We start from the raw sequence: 24,133 nt of genomic DNA on the forward strand, positions 1-24,133 counted from the left end.
TTCGGCAAAATTAATGTTCCAGAGTCCATAAGGATGATCACTGTTCTTTGTAGCAGCTTGTTAAGAGTGACAAGCTGCGCAAAGGCAAAACCTGTGATTGCTATAGATTTTTATAAATTAGATCATTCTCAAAGAACTTCTTCCTTGAAGCATGTTAATAGAATTCTCTGGGGAGTCTCTTTATTTTCCAGTCAGGCTTCTAAATTTAAAATTTTATGCAGCATATCTTTACCTTTCAACTTCATATTTTATATGGAAAAATATTTGGATACTATAGCTTATGAATTATAAATACTGACCTTGATATTACCTTTATCACAAATTTTATATTTTTTTAATTATTCTTGGGGTGCCTGGGTGGCTCAGTCAGTTGAGCATCCCACTCTTGGTTTCAGCTCAGGTCATGATCTCAGGGTCCTAGGATTGAACCCCACAGGCTCCCTGCTCAGCAGGGAATCTGCATCTCTCCCTCTCCCTCTTCTCTCCTGCCATGCACACATGTTCTCTTTCTCTCCCTCTTTATAAAATAAACCTTTAAAAAGTGGTTTTAACTATTCTTTAGGTTGCTAAATTCTCATTTCTGATACAATGTGAACTCTGACCTTTATGTCATGCTGATCATACATTTTAGTTTTCATTGATATATTTCAATTAAAGATATATATATATATTGGGCGCCTGGGTGGCTCAGTGGGTTAGAGTCTCTGCCTTCAGCTCAGGTCATGATCCCAGGGTCCTGGGATCAGGGCCCACATCCGGCTCTCTGCTCAGCAGGGAGCCTGCTTCCTCCTCTCTCTGCCTGCCTCTCTGCCTACTTGTGATCTCTGTCTATCAAAAAAAAAAAAGAAAGAAAGAAAGAAAATATTTAAAGATATATATATATATCAAGCAGACCAAATTTTTAAAGCAAAACTAAGACACATTTTATGGTTTTAAAGTTATAATAGGTAAGAACTTTGGTTATTTTAGAGTTCAGTAATTTTTTAAAGAATGTTAGTTGGAAAACTAGAACTTTTGTTGAAAAAACTATTGATTTTTAAATGTTTTCTCTTACAGCCTGATGTGTGAAAAAAGAATTTTTGAAACTGTGAATAGTGTAAGACATCCCTTTTTGGTGAACCTTTTTGCATGTTTCCAAACCAAAGAGCATGTTTGCTTTGTAATGGAATATGCTGCCGGTGGGGACCTAATGATGCACATTCATACTGATGTCTTTTCTGAACCAAGAGCTGTGTGAGTATGCTTTAGACATTTCTCTAAGTTTTTTTCATGACAGATTTCTTGCTAGGAAGGAAAAAAGCTCTTTGATTTTTTTTTTCTTTCCAAATGGAAAACTTCTGCAAAGAATATGAGAACTCATCTTACTTACTTTTTGCTATATATAAATGTATTTTGCTCCGTTGTCCATGTTGAAAATTTTATAGATTACCCTAAATCATACTTGATAATTTAGATACACAGTTTAGGTTCATATTAGTAAAATTTCTCCTTGTTTTCCTGTTATTTTTTTTTTTTAAAGAAACCATGACTTTAAATACTAACTGTGCTCTAAGTATATTGTTAAGTGAAAAAAGAAAGTATAAAGGAGTCTCTGTCGTATATTTGTATGAAATATTTATATTTGCATTTTAAAGGGCAATAAGTTAAAAAGGTATAAATTATTTGTTTGCATGTGCTTATAATATCTCTGAAAGGACGTAAAAAAAACTTGTACGTATATTGCCTCTAGTGAAAGGTGTAGAAAGCAAACTTCCTACTCTCTTTTTGTGGTCTTTGAATTCAGTGTTATATGAAGATTTTGCTTTTTCAGATGCATTAAGAAAAGTAATAGGAAACTTGAGATTAAATATACATATATATATATATTTTCCCCCTACTGTTATCCCAGTTTTATAGCTCTTCAAGTAATGAAGCTAGGGTTTGAACCTAGGAAAGTGCTCCAAATGGCCACATTCTGTATGCTCTTGTTTACCAGCTTTATATCTCCAGCCCTGACTGCTTGCCTAAACTTCCAGCTCTAGTAACATTCAGCACCAACTTGACTTTTTCCCTTCGTATGACTAATAAGTATTTCTTTTTGCAAACTAAATTCCTGATTTTTCCCATTTCCCCGCAACCTTACCCACCATTCCCAGGCCTTTTACTCTTCTAATCTTCCCCTACTTAATAAATGGCAGCACGAGTTGTTCAAGCCAAAACATAAGAAGTCATTTTTTTTAAGGTTTTAATTCCAGTTAACGTAGTATCATATTAGTTTCAGGTGTACAATATAGTGATTCAGTAATTCCATGCATCACCTCATTACCTGGTACTCATCTCAGGTGCCTTCCTCAATCCCCATCACCTATTTAACCCGTCCTTCCACCCACCTCCCCTCTGGTAACCCATCAATGTGCTCTCTATAATTAAGAATCTGTTTCTTGATTTGAGGGATTTTTTTTTTTTTTTTTTGAGGGTGTCATTCATGATCCTCTTTTTCCCTCACATGCAACATCCAGATTATTAGCAGGTCTGATCAGCCCACTTTCAAAACATCCCAAATCATAAAGATCATAAACCGGTAGTAAACCTTTATATCTATATTCTGACAACTGACATTTGTGTAACATTTTCACTTTCACTCCTTTATTTGATTTTCATCATGACAGTTAGAAAATAGGAGTCCTCTCATACCTTCAAGTTTCAGCTGAAGAAATAGAGATATTAGTTCTGGTGGTTAGTGAAGCTTTCAAAAAGGAGACAGATGCCAAAAAGTAGAAGGCTTTCCCTGAATATTTAAGGATTAAAAGCAGAGCATCTTGACTGTGCTTAGCCTGTGCTAACTGCACATGGGAGTTCATTTGTTTTTTGTTTTGCTATGCTCTGCCCTCTTTTAAGGAAATTTAAAATCCAGTTCTGCCTTAAGGAACTTCTGTTTTTGCTGAGAATACAAGGCATATACAAATGAAATTGTTGAGCCCAGTGAAATACAAAAATAAAATGCTGCATTGCAGTACCTCAAATCTGAAGTACCTCCCTCTGATAAGATCCCATTAGATTAGATCAGATCTTACCTCAAATGTTATTTCTTCAAAATCTTTTCCTGAGTACCCTATCTAAAATACCACTGTATCACTAATGCCCAAATCAGATCAGTCTTACTCTATTTTCTGTTTTATTATCTCCATAGCACTTTATTTCTACCTGAAACCATCTCTTTATTTTTTATGCTTTTATTGCCTGTCTCCCCTCACTAAAAGGGAGAATAGTGTCTATTCTATTAGTGAAACACCTAGAAGTATGGTTGGTACATACTAGGTGATTAGTGACTTGTTACTGACCAAGATGGTGGTATCAAAAATAATTTGTTTCCTAGCTTTGCACCATTCGACTAATTAGTTACTCTCTCTGAGAGCTTCATTTTCTGTTTCTGTAAAAGATTTAAAGGCTGATTTGAAGATTAAATATTAAATTAATATTTAATGTTAAAAGTAAAAAATATCCAATGTAGTACCTAACACATAGTTTAGTAAGCTTCAGTAAAATATATATTTTAAACAATATATACTATTTGTTGAGTATCATTAGGGTAATTTGTTTATAAAAAACGAAAGGAGAAATCGAGATTTTTTTTTTAAGATTTTATTTATTTATTTGACAAAGAGAGATCACAAGTAGGCAGAGATGCAGGCAGAGAGAGAGAGGAGGAGGAAGAAGCAGGGTCCCTGCTGAGCAGAGAGCCTGTTGCAGGGCTCAATCCCAGGACCCCGAGATCATGACCTGAGCCAAAGGCAGAGGCTTTAACCCACTGAGCCACCCAGGCGCCCCAAATCAAGATATTTTTATAATTATTATGTTTTGTTACCAAAATAGGTTTCCTAAAAACTTATGTATAAAATTAACTACCTTTAAAAAAAAAAAAATAAAATTAACTACCTTAAGCAAGTTTAGAATCACATCTGTTTAATAGACTTCAGCTAAATTCTTTAAACTTTCAGCAAATAATTATATAAGATCTAATGTATAATTAAATATTTCTAAATATTTGCATTTTTTAATTCTTCCAAATTATGGCCCCATTTATTTTGTAAAAATAAGTAAATACAACATGTAGCTAATTTACCAACATGTGCATATAAGTTCGTTTTTGTTTTGTTTTTTTTTTTGCCTCTAAGTGTATTCTGAAAGTTTGAAAAACATGCACCAAATTAACAAGAGTAGTTATCACTATAGATGATAGTGGCATTGGGGTGAGATGGATGGATGGATGGATGGCTTAAATATTGTGCTTTGAGACCCAGGGATAGTACATGTACTTACAGAGAAAATGTTTATGTATCACTTGCATAATTAAGAGCTGATTCTCCTGTGTTTTTCCTTATAAGCTATTCTACACTGAAGATAGATCTGCTTTTTAAAATTGATTCGTTTGTTACCTAACTTTTCATTCAGTAAGCCTGCTATGTGTCAGGCATTGTGCTAAACACTTACGATAAACAGTGCAAGAGACAAACATGACCCTGTTCCTCAAGAGTTAATGTTTCTGGCTGAGCTCAAGTTTTCCTAATCTCCAAACCCACTTTTCCAATTTCTTCACCTGCCCCAAGGCAATTCAAATTCAACATGTCTAAAGCTAACCTCATTTCCCCCACAAAACCTTGGCTACTTCTCTCTTTACCTATCATTCTTTACACAAAGAAGGAAAGCTTGAGAATCTTAAGCTTTCCCCCTCCTGCATCCTCTGTTGCTAGGGAGACACCAATTCTTGTCATACTAATTTTAAAGTTTCTCTTGAATCCATCTCCTACTCTCTGTTACCACTACATGGGAGGTTCTTAGTGTCTTCCGTCTGCTACCATACTGAAACAACCTTGTCTTTGGTTTCCCTCTAGATACCTACCTACTTCTACTCCAGCTTTCATACTACTCTCCCTAAAAATCTTTCTCACAGAAATGTGATCATTCTGCTCTGATTTAAATGGTGTGATTCTCTATTGCTAAAAAAAAGAAATTTCAGTATCCATAATATGATATTCAGAGTCCTTCACAACTTGACCCTAGGCTATCTTTCAGCTTGTCTCCCACTTCTTCCCCATTCTTAGTTCAGCCACAAATACTTGTTAATAGCTGTCAGACTTACACCTTTTACACCTCTATTGCTTTCCCTCTTAGGGAATGAATGCCCTGTATTTCCCCCATGAGAATTCTACTTTTCACACAGTCCTTCTGCCCTTAAGGTAAATTGTAATTTATCCAGATGAAATGTCTACTCTAGACTTTAGTGACACTACCCCCAGGCAAAGTTAATGGCTTCCATTATAGAGATTGTATTTTTCTTTTTAATTTTACACATTATTTAGCACATGTCTTACTGTGTCTGGTACACAGTAAGGACTAAATAAATATTTGTGAAATTAGTTAACTACAGAATTCTGCTTTGAAGCATAAAAGTCTAAACTGGGATTCAAGAGCATTAGAATTTATTAAACTTCTTTTGATTTATTTCTTCAGATTTTATGCTGCATGTGTAGTTCTTGGATTGCAGTATTTACATGAACACAAAATTGTTTATAGGTGAGTAAAGTTTTGATCCTTGTAACGGCTTACTTTTTGGTATAAATTCGAATTAAAAATAATTAAGAAAGATATTTGTGTTTAACCAGCTTTTTAATTTTCTTGTTCAAATGAAAAGTGACCTCTAAAAATGTTAAGCTCCACTTCTAAAAGAAATAGTTAATGCAGTAATTATATGATGAAACTTTTGTTTTCTTCTGCCTGTTACATAACTAAAATAGTCAAATTATATGTCGGCCTATGATAACAAAAATCACCAACAGTATTCATTCTGGTGAATATTTTATGTTCAGCTGATCCACTTCTGAAAACTTTGACAGACCAATACTTCCCAAAATGTGTCCATGATAAAATAAGTAGCTTGTGCCAGAGTATAAAACGTCACCCTGCTTAAGTGTTGGTGTCAGCTAAATACTGTACTTGGTGACAGAGCGGATTTATGTACTAGTCTAAGCACCTTACCACGTTGCAGACCAGTAACAAATAGTTAATAGCCCAGCAGCCAAGCAGTGGACTACTTTGAATAGCATTGCTTTTAGATTAGACAAATTCAGGAAGGCCAGTAAGAACCAGGAGACTAAAAACATCAATTTATTCATACTTACAACAGTATTTCCAAGGTAAGGGTTTTCTCCTGGTCTGATTTTACTCAAAGGATAAAATATTTTTAACTAATTTTTAATCAGTTAGTATGGATAGATAGCTTTCTCTTTATTTTGCATTATTCTCTTAGAAGGTTAAACCTGCAGTCTTGATACTTTATTTATACGTGAGCTTGATAGTCTTTTCTTATGAGTGGTGTGTAGACAAACTTTAAACTTAGTCCAAGTCAGATTTATCACAAATAACAAATTAATAGGACCAGAGTTAAAAATACTTGAACTCCTTCCATGTTTTAAAATACATATTTGAGTAGATAAAACATTCCATTTTAAAATACATTCTTCTCTATATAACAGGGCAAAAATTATTCAGAAATTAGATTATGTAGAGAAATAAAGTTGCCAAAAGGAAGAAGAGTGAACATTTGTTATATAATATTAAAATCTCAAATCATAACTTGAAAAACTCATTTTTAGTAAAGTACAGCTCCTATTGAAATGATTTTTGTTCTACGTTATCTACTGATTTTATTGATTTTTTTCATTTTGCATTTTTTTTTTAATCCTGAACAGAGATTTGAAATTGGATAACTTATTGCTAGATACAGAGGGCTTTGTGAAAATTGCTGATTTTGGTCTTTGCAAAGAAGGTAATTGGATATTTTAAAGTTCCTTTTCTAATAGATTACTATTCCTTTGTACTTGGTAGTTTTCAAATTTGTCTATGGAGAGTAAAATATATTTCTAACTTTAATTTATTCTTTATTAAGATGTTATGGACTGTTCATAGCAGTATTATTATCACATTATTAAAATTCTGTTGATATGAATCATTAAACCTAAGGTCATAAAACCTAAGATCCTCTTTGTATAATTAATAATTCTGTCACTACTCTGAGAAAACATTGGTTAAGCACCAAATTTTTTATTCTGCTGGGACTGTACAGAGTACATTACATAGGCCTAATAACTTCTCTCCAGCATCTTAAAACTTACAATATTATTAAATAAGAAGAAAAAAATGCATATATATCAGAATCCTTTCTATATATTCAAAAGCAAATAAATAAATGGGAAATGTGAATCCAATGTGGCAAAAGTGTAAAGACTGTAGGTGTAGGCAACCAGACAGCCCTAGATTTGAATCCTGTCTTTGCCACTTATTTGCTGTGCTTTGGGATGAGTTTCTTCAAACCTCATAGAATTTGTAATTTTTCTTCTTCAAGAGTATTTTGAGAATTGGAGATATGCGCACAGTGCCTAACGTATAGTAAATAGGTATTCTCATCTTGACATTTAGTACATTGCATTGTAATGAACATTGTCTCTGCCCCCCTTCTATACTGGATAGCTTCTTATTTCTTATTCAGCTTTGTTTCCATAGCACATGTATAATATAGTGCTTGACACATCTTAAGTATTCTGTGAACATCCGATTAATATAAGTGGTTGGACGAGTAAATGAGTGAACTCTATCAGTTACCCCCCAACCTCTCAATCTGAATTTGATAATATTTTTTTTTCTCTTATTGGACTTCCCTGTATTGAACACTGTTGTTTTAAATGCTTTTGTTCCTCAGAATTTGTCCTTACCTCATTGCTCTTCACTGCTAGTTTCTAACCGCAAGCAATATGCTAATGATTCCCAGATCTATTATTCCTTTCCTAACATAAATATTAACTATCTACTTGACAGCTTTGCTTAAATAGTCAGTAGATATCTCCAACACTATACAAACAAAAATAGTTTCTTTTCTTCAAATAGTCTAGTTTGTAGTTGATTTTGCCACAATCTTCTCAGCCTCCCAACTTGAAAATGTGTTATTATCCTGGACTCTGTTCTCTTCACTTCTCCATATCAAGTTAATGTCTAAATTGTGCTGACATCTACCTTCTTAATATGTCTTAAATTTTTCATTTCCCCTCTACTACTGCTACCTGTCATCTAGTTTTGACAAAATTAATAGCCTCTTCACCTTTACTCTATCTAGATTTTTTTTATTCTCCTTCAAATCCACCTGCCATATAGGTGCCAAAATGCTAAAAGTGCCCATTAAATTCAAATCTGACCATGACACACCCCTGCTAAAAACCCTTCATGGTATACAGTGCACTTTCTGGTCCCCACCCAGCTGTCTTGCTGCTCTCTGTCTAGTGCCCTCTGCTCCAGCAACAGTGAACTGTTGACAGTCTTTGTCTCTCACCAGTATCATCCATCCTAGCTCTCTTGCTAAGTAAGATTTGCTCATCCCTCAAAATCAACTCAGGTGTTGCTTCCCCAGAAAAGTTACCTGAGGTTTTTCTCCTCTTATCCCACCTCCCAAGTCAACTTTAGGAGTTCTTTGTCAGTATTTCCCTAATATCTTACTCATACTGTATCCTTATAAAATTATCAATATATGGAACACCTGGGTGGCTCAGTTGGTTAAGCGTCCCCAACTATTGATTTTGGCTCAGGTCATGATCTCAGGGTTGTGAGATTGAGCCTCATGTTGGGCTCTGCACTGAGCATGGAGCCTACTTAAGATTCTCTTTATCCCTCTCCTGCTGCCCCTCCCCTGTACCCTCACCCTCTCTCTCCCTCTCTTTCTCTTTAAAAAAATAAAATAAAAACCTATATATATCTGCTTTCTTCCAGTGTCCTGTAAGCTCCTTAAAGACAAGGACTGTATCTTTCATTTTTATGTTTGTACCATTTGGCACGGATGCCTAGAACTTAACAGGTACACAGAAAATACATATTGAATAACCAGACTTATGAAACATGTTTTTTCTTCATTATCATAAAAATATGTAATATATTATAATAATAATATCTAACAATTTTTGAGCATTTACAATATGCCAAGTACTTTACCAAATGCTTCATGGGCATGATCTCCTTTAATTTTTAACAGTCTTGTGAAGGTAGGTAGTAGTATTAACTCCACATATAGATGAGGAAGCTAGCCTTTGAGATTAGACAACTTTTCTAAACTTCTCAAAGCTAACAAGTGGCAAAGCAAGAGTTTAAACCCAGATTTTTATGACTCTAGAGCCTTTAACTCCTTGGAGTTTTGCCAATTTGAAGTCGTAGCTAATTCGGGTACTTTCACCTTTCTTTAAAAATACCAGGACAAGACAATTTATCAGAATGAATTAGATATGATAAGTAAATTACTGTAATTGACACATATATTACATTAAAATATCACAGATTTTATAATACCACTATTATAAACAAAAGTAAGCAAAAAATTAGAGTAGTTTTATCCTGAAAGTATGGCATTTGTATTATACACTAGTTGTGATCAAAGCATAGAATAAAGATCAAGAAACATTAGTTCTATTTCTATCTTCCTTAACTAAGGTTTTCCTAATCTTGGCCAAGTCATTTAAAAGGCTTTTGTAGACCTTAGCAGATCCTATATCAACTTTTTAAAAAATATTTTATTGAAAAAAAAATGGTGTGACAATGTTAACAAAATTTTCCAAAAACAAAAAATTTCTCCACCCTTATGTACTAATGCATTTAATTATGCTTTTCATGTGTTTATCTGTAGACTCACAAATTCATTTGAAATTTTCAGTTATTATATCTTTTAAAATTTAGAATTGAGAATTTTTCTTCCAGATTCTTTCATAATATGCTTTATAAGGAGCTTTTAACACTTCAGAATATATTGAGACCTTATTTTCAATATGTACAATGTATATTTGATTAATATATTCTGAATTATTATAAAATAAATTATGAGGAACATAAATTTGAGGACTAGTTAACTAAAAGATTAATACCATATCTCATATTTTATGACACATTTAGTTAATTGTTTTTTTTTAAGATTTTATGTATTTATTTGACAGAGAGAGATCGCAAGTAGGCAGAGAGGCAGGCAGAGAGAGAGGAAGGGAAGCAGGCTCCCTGCTGAGCAGAGAGCCCTATGTGGGACTCGATCCCAGGACCCTGAGATCATGACCTGAGCCGAAGGCAGTGGCTTACCACACTGAGCCACCCAGGCGCCCCCATTTAGGTAATTTTTTAATCTTACTAGGGTTTTTTTTAAAGATTTTATTTGACAGACAGAGATCATAAGTAGGCAGAGAGGCAGGCAGAGAAGAAGGGGGGAAGCAGGCTCCCAGCTGAGTAGAGAGCCTGATGCAGGGCTCAGTCCGGACCCTGAAATCATGACCTGAGTCAAAGGCAGAGGCTTAACCCACTGAGCCACCCAGGAACCCCTATTTTACCAGTTTTTTTAATTTAATTTCAGTATAATTAATACACAATGTTACATTTGTTTCAGATGTACAATATAGTATATATATATAGTCAGCCATTCTGTACATCACTCAGTGTTCATCATGATAAGTGTACTCTGTAATCCCCATTCCTATTTTACCATCCCCCCAACCACCTCCCCTCTGGTAACCATTAGTTGTCTATAGTTAAGAGTCTGTTTCTTAATTTGTCTTCTTTTTTTCCTTTATTTGTTTGCTTTGTTTCCTAAATTACATATGCATGAAACCATATAGTATTTATCTCTCTTTGACTTATTTCACTTAGCATTATACTCTCTAACTCCATCTGTGTTGTTGCAAATGGCAAGATTTCATTCCTTTTTATACCTGAATAATATTCACAATTGTGTATATAGATATAGATACCACATCTTCTTTATTCACTTATCTATCAATAGGCACTTGGGCTACTTCCATATTTTGGCTATTGTAAATAAACATAAGGGTGCCTATATCCTTTCAGATTGTTTGAGTGTTAAGTGCTAAGTGGTTTTGTATTCTTTGGGTAAATACCCAGTAGTGTGATTATTGGATCATAAGGTAGTTCTATTTTTAAATTTCTGAGGAACTCCATACTGTTTTCCACAGTGGCTACACCAGTTTGCATTCCTACCAACAGTGCACGAGGGTTCCTTTCTCTCCACATCCTCTCCAATACCTGTTTCTTGTGTTTTTTATTTTAACCATTTGGACAGTATGAGGTGATATATCTCATTGTGGTTTTGATTTGCATTTTCCTGATTATGAATGATATTGAACATCTTTTCATGTGTCTGATGGTCATCCATATGTCTTCTTTGGAGAAATGTCTATTCATGTCTTCTGCCCATTTTTTAATTGGATTATTTGTTTTTGGTGGTGTTGAGTTATATTAGTTCTTTATATATTTTGGATGCTAATGCTTTTTCGGATATGTCATTTGCAGATATCTTCTCCCATCCAGTAGGTTGTCTTTTAGTTTGGTTGATTGTTTCCTTCACTGTGTCGAAGTTTTTATTTTAGTGTAGTCCCAGTAGTTTACTTTTGTTTTTATTTTCCTTGTCTCAGGAGACCAATGTAGAAAAATATTGCCATGATCAGTGTCAGAGAAGTTACTGCCTATGTTCACTTGTATGATTTTTATGGTTTCAGATATCAACATTGAGGTCTTTAATCCATTTTGAGTCTTTTTGTATGTCCAGTGTCATTCTTTTGCATGTAGCTGTCTAGTTTTCCCAGTACCATTTGTTGAAAAGACTTTCTTTTTCCCATTGCATATTCTTGCCTCTTTTGTTGAAGATTAATTGACCACATAATTGTGGGTTTGTTTCTGGGGATTTCTGTCCTATTTCATAGATCTATGTGTCTCTTTTTGTGCCAGTACCATAATGTTCTGATTACTCTAGGTTTAAAGTATAACTTAAAAATCTAGAATTGTGATACCTCCAGTTTCGGTTTTTTTTTTTTTTTTTTTTTTTTCAAAATTGTTTTGGTGGCTAACTCTGGATTATCTAAGGGTTTGCTTTTTGGTATTTTCTATAATAATTGTTATTTTTATAATAGAAATTGAAGCTCAGAATCAGTTTTTTTGTTGTAGCTTCTTAACATCACTTGTAATGATAAGAAAGAGAAAATAAATAAATAAAATGAAATATAAATTTTATTTTTTACCCATTAATTAAATAGTAGAGTTGCTATTGCACTGTTTTCTCTACACCAGTCTTTAACATTTTATTTCGAAGTCTGGGATATCTTAAGTTTGTTCACCATACACAAATGTGGAACTTTAATTTTGCTTCCTAAGGATTCATCCTTTGTTTTATCTATCATCTAGGTTTTTTCTTTGCTAACAAATACTTAAATTTTACCTTTTCAGGAATGGGATATGGAGATAGAACAAGCACATTTTGTGGCACTCCTGAATTTCTTGCCCCAGAAGTATTAACAGAAACATCCTATACAAGGGCTGTAGATTGGTGGGGACTTGGTGTTCTTATATATGAAATGCTCGTTGGTGAGGTAAGCAGTATAAAATAGATGAGAGACAAATGAGGAAAGATGATTGAAAGAACAAAAGATGTCATTTATAAATTATTTAATATGTCTTCTGAATAAGTGGAACTTAAGTTTTATACATATTTATAAAATACTAATAATTGCCTGATATAATAATATCAATATTATACGATATAATAATAATTCTATCTTATACTCTGTACCTGTAACAAAAAGTTAGCTATACATTGGTCAAAATAAATACTACCTTCAAAAAAGGTATTGTAGAATTAAAAGATTAATATTTTTCCCCTCCTGTTTTCTTTAGATTAACTTAAAATAAATTTCAGGAGTGCACCTGGGTGTCTCAGTTGGTTAGGTGAATGACTCTTGGTTTTGGCTTAGGTCATGAGATTGATTGAGTTCCTCATTGAGCTCCACACACAGTGTGGATTCGGCTTAAGATATTTTCCCTTTCCCTCCGCCCTCCCCACTCATGTGTTCATGCACTTGCTCACTCTCCCTGAAAAAAGTAATTTCTGGGGATAGCTTCATTTTACACAGAAATTGTTACTACTTAGAAAATGGTGAGTTATATCTAATAAAGTAACAATAACTAGCTAATCTATTTTGTTACAAATTGTTGGAAATGATAAAGTAGAATTAGGAAAGGGTAGATATTTAGACAAGTAATTGAAAACTGCTTAGAGGGGCTTGATGATCTTGGGATGCAAAAAAAATCTTGGTTCATTGCTTTGCAGTTTTCCCAGCACCAGCAATCTTCTTTGTACAGTCTAGGTGTGAATAAATTAGTAGCTGAATAAATTATTGACCAAATTATTGAATGTCAGAAATTTCTAGTTTTCCTGTGTATTACCATTTAATGATACTTGTCCCAAACAAAGGATTTGTCTATCTAAAAGACAACCCCTTTGGTATGTCAAATTGGAGTGGATACTTAGAAAAGGAGGAGAAGAAATGGCTAATTAAAATGTTTACCATGTGCTTGGCACTGTCTTATTTGCTTCATAAATGTTAGCTGATTTAATTTTTCATCAGCCTTTAATGAGCTCAGTGCTAGTCTTATGCCCATTTTAAGGTATAAATGGAGACCCAAAGAAGTTAAAGTGCTTAAAGTCACAGAGCTCTCATGTGGTGCAGCTGGGATTTTTTAACTCTGGCTCTCTGGCTTCACAACCTCTCTAAACCATTATGTATTGCTACCTCAGGGTATGGAATCCACTCAAACTTACTTCTGTTCTTAAGACCAGTGATCCAGATCTGAAAATTTTACCTCTATCTTGAAAAGCTGTATTACAGCATTTTAGGATGGAAAGATATATTTTATCCCTAATCCACAGTGATCTTTGCTTTCAAAGAATCCCAGAAGCACTCATAATAGTTGTTTCTATAAGCTCTGGCATACATGATCTCCCCCCCAACTTTTTTTTTTTTTTTAAGATTTTATTTATTTATTTGACAGACAGCAGAGAGAGGGGGGGATGCAGGCTCCCTGCTGAGCAGGGAGCCCAATGCTGGGCCCGATCTCAGGACCCTGGGATCATGACCTGAGCTGAAGGCAGAGGCTTTAACCCACTGAGCCACCCAGGTGCCCCCCCCCCTTTTTTTTCCTTCTTAAGAAACATTTTTGCTGCTTTTTTTTTTTTTCAAATGTGGTGTATTTATGTATGAGATTTAATTGAGTTACCGAAAACTAGATGCTAGCTTAAAATTTATTCTCCAAATTAGAGCTGACAGGCAAAAATTGTGAATTTATTATAAAATAACTACAGAATTAAGAGCCAGTCGATTCTACCTCCTCCTATCCTAAAGTGACTGGACTTTGAGGAAGCTCTTCTGTATTTTTTAAAAGAGCTTCTAATTGATTAACCTTCTAATTACTAGGATATAAAAAACAAAGGATCCAGCTGTTCTTTCACCGTTTTTTTATTGCAGTATCCTTTTTCTTTAGCATCTTTGTAAGAGGATAGTTGGGAAAAGAACTAATCTTAAAACTTACTGATATGCTTTATACTTTTATAGCTTTAGTAAAATTTTAGCAGTAACTTTTAACTGTGATAAAAGTGAGGTTTGGCTAAAGTTTATGTCTGATTTCTCTGTTGTTACAAATAATTGAAAACTCACTGGGTGTATCATGCATTTTCAAATTTGTTTTTGAGACTTGTATTTGTGTTTGTATGGGTTTTGAGGACTGGAAAGACTCCAGGAATAAACTAGGTCTCTTTCCCAGTGCCAAATGAGAATGAAAGTATCAAGAGAAGTTTTAAGTAAACTTAGATACTAGAGTTGGACTCTTGACATCTGAAAAAGCCATTGAATTCTTTTTATATCTGTTTAAGACACATTTGTTAGCATTCTGTTAGTTCTGTTAGCTTATAATCTATTTGCAGAAACAGGGAATTTTAACATCTTAATGAATATGTGGGTATATCTTCACTATTCAGGAATTTATTATATAGAGTGACATTTTTTTAAAATTCAAAATTGACTCATCAAATAAACAAAATGCTTTGTATTACCACCTGAAATTCTGATTGAGTATTCTTGTGAAATAGAATTTTCCTCTCATTTGCTTCTGTCTCAATCCCAGAAAGAAATTTTATTATCCTACATAGTAGATATTTCATTTATCTATTTGATTTATCTATTTTGAGTGAGCAAATGAGGTTTTGATAACTGAAAAGTTTGAAATTTCCTTAGATATGAGCAGTAAGATTAGAAGTTTAGCTTTAGGAAGTTGGGTTCTAAATTCATTTTTATATACTCCTCAGGTCAAAGATCCCTCTCTTTCCATTAGTACTGCTTTCTCTCTGGCTCTTTTTCATTAATAACTTTACAGGAGTCAAACAGTCAAATCTAAGTCATCTCAAATTGTGAGGTAATAAGTCTTATTTCATAGCTACATTTCAACATAGTTGAGTTTATCCCTTTGTGCATCAGATTTTTTTTTTTTTTAAGATTTTATTTATTTATTTGTCAGAGCGAGAGAGCACGAGCACAGGCAGACAGAGTGGCAGGCAGAGACAGAGAGAGAAGCAGGCTCCCTGCCGAGCAAGGAGCCCCATGTGGGACCTCGATCCCAGGACGTTGGAATCATGACCTGAGCTGAAGGCAGCCGCTTAACCAACTGAGCACCCAGGCATCCCTGTGCATCAGATTGTTAAAGTGAATGTAATTTAACTACCTTTTTTATGACTTAGGGTCATTACTATCATTATGAACAACAGTTTTAATACTCTGCTAACTGAAATGCCCTAAGACTGGTTGTATATAGAACTTAAATTAAAAATGCCTAGAAATGTGTGCTTTTGAGTTTAACTTTGTTGGCAGCTGCTTCTCAGTGTAGTCATTATACCTGCGGATCTCTCATTGTGTTTTGCTAATTAATTTTCTATTGACTGAAATTCAAAGCACATCCATATCAGAAATATTCCCACAAACTCTATGCTTCTATGGTTACACTTATTACCATATTTACCCATTTCTATCTGTCTTTCCACAAAATTGAGCTTCTTGAGGAATGTGTTAATAATCTAAATATTTTTCAGCATGTAGTAGGCACTCAAAATATTGACTGTCAGGCCAGATGAATAAATGAATAAAACAAAATGGTACAGAATTAACCGAAAGATGGTATTATGCAATATAACCAAATGTGTTATTCCAGTCTGGGAAATAAAGTTGAAGTAGATTGCAGTGAGAGTATATCGTGTATCATCTGGTTAATCTATTGTGTCTCTTTTGTGGCTTCTTATAGTCCTTGTTTTTTGATTTTTTGGTAGTTTGGTTTGTTGGTTTTCCTCACTGCCTGGTTCTTGGTTGTACTTTGGATAGGTGATAAGATTTTACAGTATTAAAATTCCTTTTGACTTACTCAAAGATATTTTTTCTAGTCTCCCTTTCCTGGTGATGATGAAGAGGAGGTTTTTGACAGTATTGTAAATGATGAAGTAAGGTATCCAAGGTTCTTATCTACAGAAGCCATATCAATAATGAGAAGGGTAAGAAATAATGGTTTATAAACTACTTATATTGAAGGACATTTCTCAATTGGAATTTTAGAAGTTGTTTTTCACTTCATAGATGTTGCATGGTTTAGACAAACATATACCAAAAGAACATCTAAATCTTTGCAGGTTATAAGAACCTTTATCAATGAAGTCACTGCTCTTATTTTAACTTTTATACTTAATGTTAATGTTAGCTATTAAGAAGAAATCCTGAGCGGCGCCTTGGAGCTGGTGAGAAAGATGCAGAGGATGTAAAAAAGCACCCATTTTTCCGGGTAAGTGTGAAAGTTTAAAATTTTTCGTGAAGCTAGCAATTAGGTGTAGGAAACTAAACTAGTCATTTTATATTTTGTAATCCAGCTAATTGATTGGAGTGCTCTCATGGACAAAAAAGTCAAGCCACCATTTGTACCTACCATTAGAGGACGAGAAGATGTTAGCAATTTTGATGATGAATTTACCTCAGAAGCACCTATTCTGACTCCACCTCGAGAACCAAGGATACTTTCAGAAGAGGAGCAAGAAATGTTCAGAGATTTTGACTACATTGCTGATTGGTGTTAAATTCCTAGATACTGTGAAACCAAGCAAACTGACTCACAAGAAGACCTCTTAACAATAGCAACCCTTCATTTGCTCTCTGTGCCACCAGTAGCTTCTGAGTTTTTTGTTTAAACACATGAAGATTTCTTAAAAGACTATTCTAAAATCTTCTTGAAAGTGGCTTCTTAATGTATTTTCAACGTAAATCTGAGCACTGGAAACAGTTTCATGGAGTTTAAGTGAAATGAACATTGGCCATGAATACCTATCACAAATGAATACTTTTGGATCAATAGTCTATTTAAAAAGAAAAGAAAAAAGAACCCCACTCTTCCACAGTCCCTAGCTATGCCTTAAGTGAAAGGAAGATTAATCATTTCACTGCACTTAGCTATATTTTACAAAAAGAACAAAAGGGCTTGGGATGTTACTACTATTTACATATAATAATTCTGTTTGAATAAGGCAAATGCTCTTTTTTTAATGAAATAACTGTAATATTTTAAAAAGTGCACATTTTTTGGCTTTTAAAAAAAATGAATTGATGTCTTGTTTTGTAAATTTTCTATATTTATTAGGAAAAAAATTTTTATTGCCTTATCTTTACCAACCATGTTACAGAGAGCCTCATAGCTTTCCAACAGAGCTACCTGCCAAACATTTTTTTTGTTCATTAAACCATGCTGAAACAAACAGGAACAACTAAACATCAGCATTCACTTAAAATTTTAAGAATGAGGACTTCTGATTAGCCTGAACCAAGATACTGTATTACCTGTATGCATTCCCAAAGTCTAGACACTTGATATGTTCAATCATACCTTCTTCCAAAATCAATGAACTAATTACTCCTTTTTTGATATTCATCGTACATTTATCAACCCAGTTTATCTTGTTCTTGTGTCTACTGTAGAAGAGAACTATATCTGTTAAAACATGGGGATTATCATTGTATACATGCTGTGAACATGTATATGTGTAAGTTGTAATGTATTCTATGTTGTAGGTTTATTATTTAATTTCACCACTTCATCACTTTTGTACGGTGGCCAAGCAGACGCCTCAAACTCCAGCATTTACGTTAAGTGCATTTGTACATTTTAGGCCACTGGATCCAGATTTTATATTGGCAGTTACTGAGGGCAAAAGCAATATATTGTAACAGAATGTATAAATATTTTTGATAAAACAGTCTATATTTTATAAAAACTATTATAACACTAAAGCTGTACCTCAAAAGTCTCAAAAATAATTTGATCAAATACTTTTTACAACTTTACAGAGGATCCATTTGTGGCTTTTTTAATGCTGTTATAGGAAGCCGTGACTCTTCCACTTGCCTGGAGTTTTTTGTTTTTTTGTTGTTGTTGTTAGTTTTTGCACTCTTTTCCTCCTAGTCTACAACTTTACTCTTTTTCCTTAGTTCAATAATAACATCTTTGATTCTGTGCTAAGCACATTAGGGTCATCATATCTCAGGAATAGCAAATTGTTAACTAACTATACTAAATTCACATTTAATCACAGTGATCTCATGTCTTAAAAATTGTTCAAATTTAAATTCTATGAGAAGCATAAAAGCACATTGGTTTATAGAAAGTTTATATATATTTCAGCCTTGCTAGATATGTTCGCATGTTTTTGTGTACTCTAAGAACAATTAAAATTGTTCAGAGGTAATTCATATTTCCTTCCAAATTAATTCTTACCCAAGATTCCTTGGGGGAAAATCTTAAAGAAACAGGGAGCAGTATGTTTTAAAGTTATTTTAAAATGCCAGTTAACTTCTTTGTTAAAGGACAGTAGAGGATCTTAGCTTTATCCAGCTTTAATTTACAGTGTTAACACAACATGAGAAAAACACTAAATACTTTTGAGGTACAGTCTGCTCACCTTTTCTGGTTCTCAAATATGCATAGAAAGCAATGTCTAAAATAGGCTTTTAGCATTAAAAACTGACATAGCATTTTGTAACTACACAGTGTACAGAAATTTTTTTTTTAATTGAAGTCAATCACTAAAAAAATTAGAGGGCAGGGTATATCACACAATTAAGCTGAAGAAAGCACTAATATTTTCTGTAGTTTTTAAAATATATATATATATTTTAGTCAGATTTTAAAATTTTAAACTCTATAGAGTGTAAATATATTTTGCTATTACTGTATGTGTAAGTGACTGCTCAAGCACTTTGTAAGGAAATTATTAGTATATTTTAGAATGGTACACTATGCATTCAAATGAAATGTGCCTTTATGTCATTCTAAGAAAGAAGTGTTTTGCAGTCATAAATTACCACAAATGCACAAATTAAAGTTTAAATAGATTATAATTTGTAACTTTGGTTTTAAGTATTATTTCCCTTTGGAAGCTTCCTGCCGGTCAAAATATGTATTAGCTCTACTATAATCAAGATCTCAAAGACTAACTTTACTTAGCTTTCTTGCAAGTGCTTTTTGTCCTGCTAAGGCAAAATCTGATTCAGAGCGAATTGTCCTCTTCACTCGTAGTAATGGGAAAAGTTTGCATTCTACTTTTATAATATCAATAGTATCTTTTATTCACTGGATATTATAGGATGCCTTCTGTGTTTTACACACTGAAGATATAAAGATGGAAAAAAAAATCAAAGTCTTAATAAATGAAAAACAGTGTGCATTAAAATGTAAGCACCAGTAATATATGTAGCATTCTCTTATTTGAGGTTAACTTTATTTTAGGACCTGACCTTTTAGAAAATAGGTAAATGAAAACAGAATGCTAGTCATTTTATAGTCATCTTAATCAAATACTACAGTTGGAATATTTTAGAAATATAAAATGATCTATGCAATCCCTATAACACAAACTGAGGTCACAGGGGAAATTGTTATTATATGTTGACTAGGTGAAAGCTGCATTATAGTATAGATTCAAATCTAACAAAATTTTTACAGGTGTTGTTGATCTTCCCAAAGCAACTGACGGTGAGTATGAGAAACCCAAAGGAACACGTATCATTGTCATAATCTTAATTAGAATTCTTATTTGCTTTCTAGCTATCTTTTGAAATCTAATGTATCTCTGAGATACTGGCCTTATGTGTATATAACTATATACATATATAAATAGAGGTAAGTTTTTAAATAACTTCTAAGTGTCAGATATCTTGCGTGATTTCCACCTCCAATAAGACACATAATTTGAGGTACTGCTTGTCTCATTAAAGGTAAGAGTGATGTCTGGCAACCCCTTTCCCCAAAACAGATACAGTTGAGCATAAATCTGAATAAGCTGGGGCTTTTGCACCTAAGAATTAAGGAGTGCTCAAACACAGAAATGAGCACTCAGAGGTTGGGATTGGAAGCTGAGTCCACAGAGTAGGCCAGAGAAGTAGGAAGCTAGAGAGCTGGTAAGTGCCAGAATGGCAAGGAACTAGCTTTTGAAATGCAGGCATTCAGAAGAAATGAGTTTGCCAAGGATAGATTACTATAGCAACACCATTATGAGGATAACAAACCTTGCAGTAGCAGTAGAATTTATGCTTTGTGTTAAAATCCTCCAGAGGAGCCCAAGTTTTAATTTTCAAGTCACTCTTTTTCTACCAGTAAAATCAAATGCATTCTGAAGAAAGCTTCTCCAGAATGGGTGCATAGGACTTCCACAAGTTAAGATCAAGTAATATACTATTAAAGATCATGGAACAGGGACGCCTGGGTGGCTCAGTTGGTTAAGCAGCTGCCTTCGGCTCAGGTCATGATCCCAGGGTCCTGGGATCGAGTCCCACATCAGGCTCCTTGCTCGGCAGGAGCCTGCTTCTCCCTCTGCCTCTGTCTGCCTCTCTGTCTGCCTGTCCTCTCTCTCTCCGTCTCTGACAAATAAATAAAAATTTAAAAAAAAAAAAAAAAGATCATGGAACACATGAGAGACAGCAAACTAACTTGAATGAGTGCTAACAAAATAGTAAATTTAGACATCCCCTCCAAAAGATTGCAAATTCTCAGATGCAAAATAGAAAGTAGCTATGTATAAAATGTATAAAATGTTTATGTACATTTTATCCATATTTATATATATTTATCCATGTTATATATTTATATCCATATATATTTATCCATATTATATTTATATATTTATATCCATATTTATATCCATTTTATCTGTATTTATGTATATTTTATGTACATCCTAAAATTACCAGGATAAACAAGTGAAATTTTAAAGAAATTCACATTTTAAAAATCCAAAAATGAAAAATATAATTGATCAAATTTGAAACCATGTTGGTTAACAGCAGATGAGACAGCTGAAGAGAGAACTGGAGAACTGAACAATATATTTAAAAAATCAGTCCCAAATGGATAAAATAAAAAGGAGATGGAAAATATGAAAATATGGTTGAGAGATACAGAAAATGGGGTGGAGACCCAAGAGTAAAGAACGGAAGAGGAACAGTATTTACAGAGATAATAGGCTGCAAATTCCCCAGAAATTAAAAAATATCCAGGAAGCAAAATATTCTCCATAAAGGATAAATATAAATAAATGTATGCATAGAACCATTGTAATGAAACTGTAGACCACCAAGACAACATCTTGAAACTACCCAGACAGAAAGGACCAAATTAGCTATAGAGGAAAGACTAACAGCTGACTTATCAATATTAACAGAGAAAGTTGTGCAATACTCTCTTTATAGAGCATTGGGAAGCACAATGTTAGCCTGAAGTTATGTAGAAAGTGAAATTAGTTTAAGAGCAAATGAAAATTTGCTTTAAAAAATAAAGGAGGGTTGGGACGTCTGGGTTGCCTAGTGGGTTAAGACGCTGCCTTAGGCTCAGGTCATGATCTCAGAGTCCTGGGATCCAGTCCCACATCAGGGTCTCTGCTCAGCAGGGAGCCTGCTTCCTCCTCTCTGCCTGCCTCTCTGCCTGCTTGTGATCTCTGTCAAATAAATAAATAAAATATTTTTTAAAAAATAGATAAATAAAGAAGGGTTTCTCTCAAGGGTCCCACTCTAAAGGAAGCACTTCCAAAAGGAGGAAAGATATAAGAATGATAGATCTAAGACCCAAAAAGCCTTGTGAAAAAATGGTAAACACTTAGGTAAGTGAAAATAAACACAACACAATAGAACACATGACTTGTTTGTTTTAAGTCATATTCCAGATAGCAGTAGTAAGACAGTTGAGACAGGGAAGATCAGAGCTGAAATATTCTGTTGTATTTTTGAGATGTCAAGGTATTCATTAACTTTAGTTAAATGTACATCATTAAATGTCCAGGATATTCATAAAAATATAGTGCATATAAATTTCAAATCAAGAGATAAAAAAGTAGAAATAAATTCAAATATATCAATAATCACAATAAATATAAATGGAACAAACTGGTTAAAAGTAAGGTAACTTACTTTTTAAAAAACATAGCTTTATAATATTAGCAAGATACATCTGAACTATAAGTATATAGAAAAGTTGAAAGTAAAAGTATGAGGGAAAAAACACAATGTGAAAACAAATCAAATTAAAGCTATGGTAGTTCTACTTAATATCAAAACCAATTTTAGACCCATCATGAAGAAATATCACCAAGAGTAGTGTTTCTACATAATGATAGAAGATTCAGTTTACCAAAAAGATACATTATTTCTAACCATGTATATGTATTTACTAAAATAGTCCCTAAATACAGACTAAAGCAGAAATTGATAATGCTACTAAAAGATACTTAATATATACCATCAGGTTGGAAGATTTCAACTTGCATTATTGGACAATAGACTTCTAAAGAGGAATGATACAGAATGTTTGAACAAAACAGTAATCTTGATCCAATGGATATTTACAGAATTCTGTATCCAGCAGTTAAGAGATTCCACATTCTTTTCAAGAATACATGAAACATTTATAAAAACAGCCATAAGACAAATCATAGAAAACTACAAAATATAGTAATACCAATTATGTTTTCTTACTGATTAGAACAAATTGATTTTAAAAGATAAATAGGTTGGGGGAAAAATGTTAAAATACCCTTTAGTGGCTCAGAGAAAGAAACAACAGCAGTCATTAAATGCAGCAAAAACAGTTCTTGCAGGAAACTTTGTTAACTAAATGCTTTTTTTAGGAAAAGGAAGGTTAAAAATTTATCAAGCTATTCATCTTAAGTCATTAAAAGAATAGAATAACAAAGTAAACAATAGAAAAAACAGTATAATAGAAGCAAAATGCTTATTCCATGAAAATCCTAATGAAATACACATAGCTCTGAAAAAGTGAAAAATGAGAGTAGGTATAAATGCTATTATAAATGAACAAGCAAAGACTTTTGTGAGTAAAAAAATACTATGAACAAATGCAAATAAATATGAAAAAATAGACATAACCTGAAAAGTTAAAAAAAAAAAAAAACTAGGAAGAAGAGTAAATAATCTCATCACATAAAGACATAAAAGCAGAAATTAAAAGTCCACAAAGAGTACACAGGATCCAGATTGTTTTACAAGAGAATTCTTCCAAACTTTCAAAGAAGAAATTCTTCCAAGCTTATAGAAAGTTCTTGAGATAATGGGAAAAAGTTATAGTTCCTAACGCATTCAGTGAAGTCATTATAAGCTAGAAAAACAAATATACAAAGAAAGTATGTTATTGCCTAATTTCATTCAAGAATACTTGTAAAAGAATACTAAACAAAATACTACCAGGTCAGACTCAGTGATACATAAAAATGATACTATAAAATGGGTTCATGCTCATAATGAAAGGTTGGCTTGATACTAGAACATCTGTGATTGTCATTTGCCATATTAACAGATTAAAGGAGAAAAATAATAGATTTAGAAAAAGCTAATCACATTTCTGCTTTTAAAGGGGGTTGGGTGATCCTTAAACTGATAAATAGTATCTGTATTAAAACAACAACAGCAAAACTAAAATCAATGCCGTCATTCCATATGAGGAAACACTGAAGGTATCCCCTTTAAAATTGAGAAATAGGACTAAAATGCCTGTCATCACTATTACTGTTTGACATTGAACTTTGCTATTCTTAGAAATATAGTGATTAAAAGAAGGAAGAAAAATGGTTACTTGCAGATGATTTGATTGTCTACCTGGAAAACTCAAAAGACTACAATTTACTGACAATGATAGTTTACCCAAGATGCTTGTT

At 33.4% G+C, this 24,133-nt stretch overlaps 1 protein-coding gene across 1 annotated transcript in view; it reads left to right on the top strand.

Moving 5' to 3' along the window:
• Positions 1-19,320, top strand: part of PKN2 (protein kinase N2) — a 132,008-nt gene extending 112,688 nt beyond the window's left edge. Inside the window, exons 16-22 of the mRNA XM_082688584.1 lie at positions 1,057-1,233; positions 5,491-5,553; positions 6,729-6,805; positions 12,289-12,431; positions 16,322-16,429; positions 16,633-16,713; positions 16,799-19,320. Of these exons, the coding sequence (XP_082544710.1) occupies positions 1,057-1,233; positions 5,491-5,553; positions 6,729-6,805; positions 12,289-12,431; positions 16,322-16,429; positions 16,633-16,713; positions 16,799-17,002 (853 nt within the window). The 3' untranslated portion in view covers positions 17,003-19,320. The remainder of the gene's footprint in view (positions 1-1,056; positions 1,234-5,490; positions 5,554-6,728; positions 6,806-12,288; positions 12,432-16,321; positions 16,430-16,632; positions 16,714-16,798) is intronic.
• The last annotated feature ends 4,813 nt before the right edge of the window (positions 19,321-24,133 follow it).

This window comes from Mustela nivalis, assembly GCF_964662115.1.
Source record: "Mustela nivalis genome assembly, chromosome: 10".
Lineage (NCBI taxonomy): Eukaryota > Metazoa > Chordata > Mammalia > Carnivora > Mustelidae > Mustela > Mustela nivalis.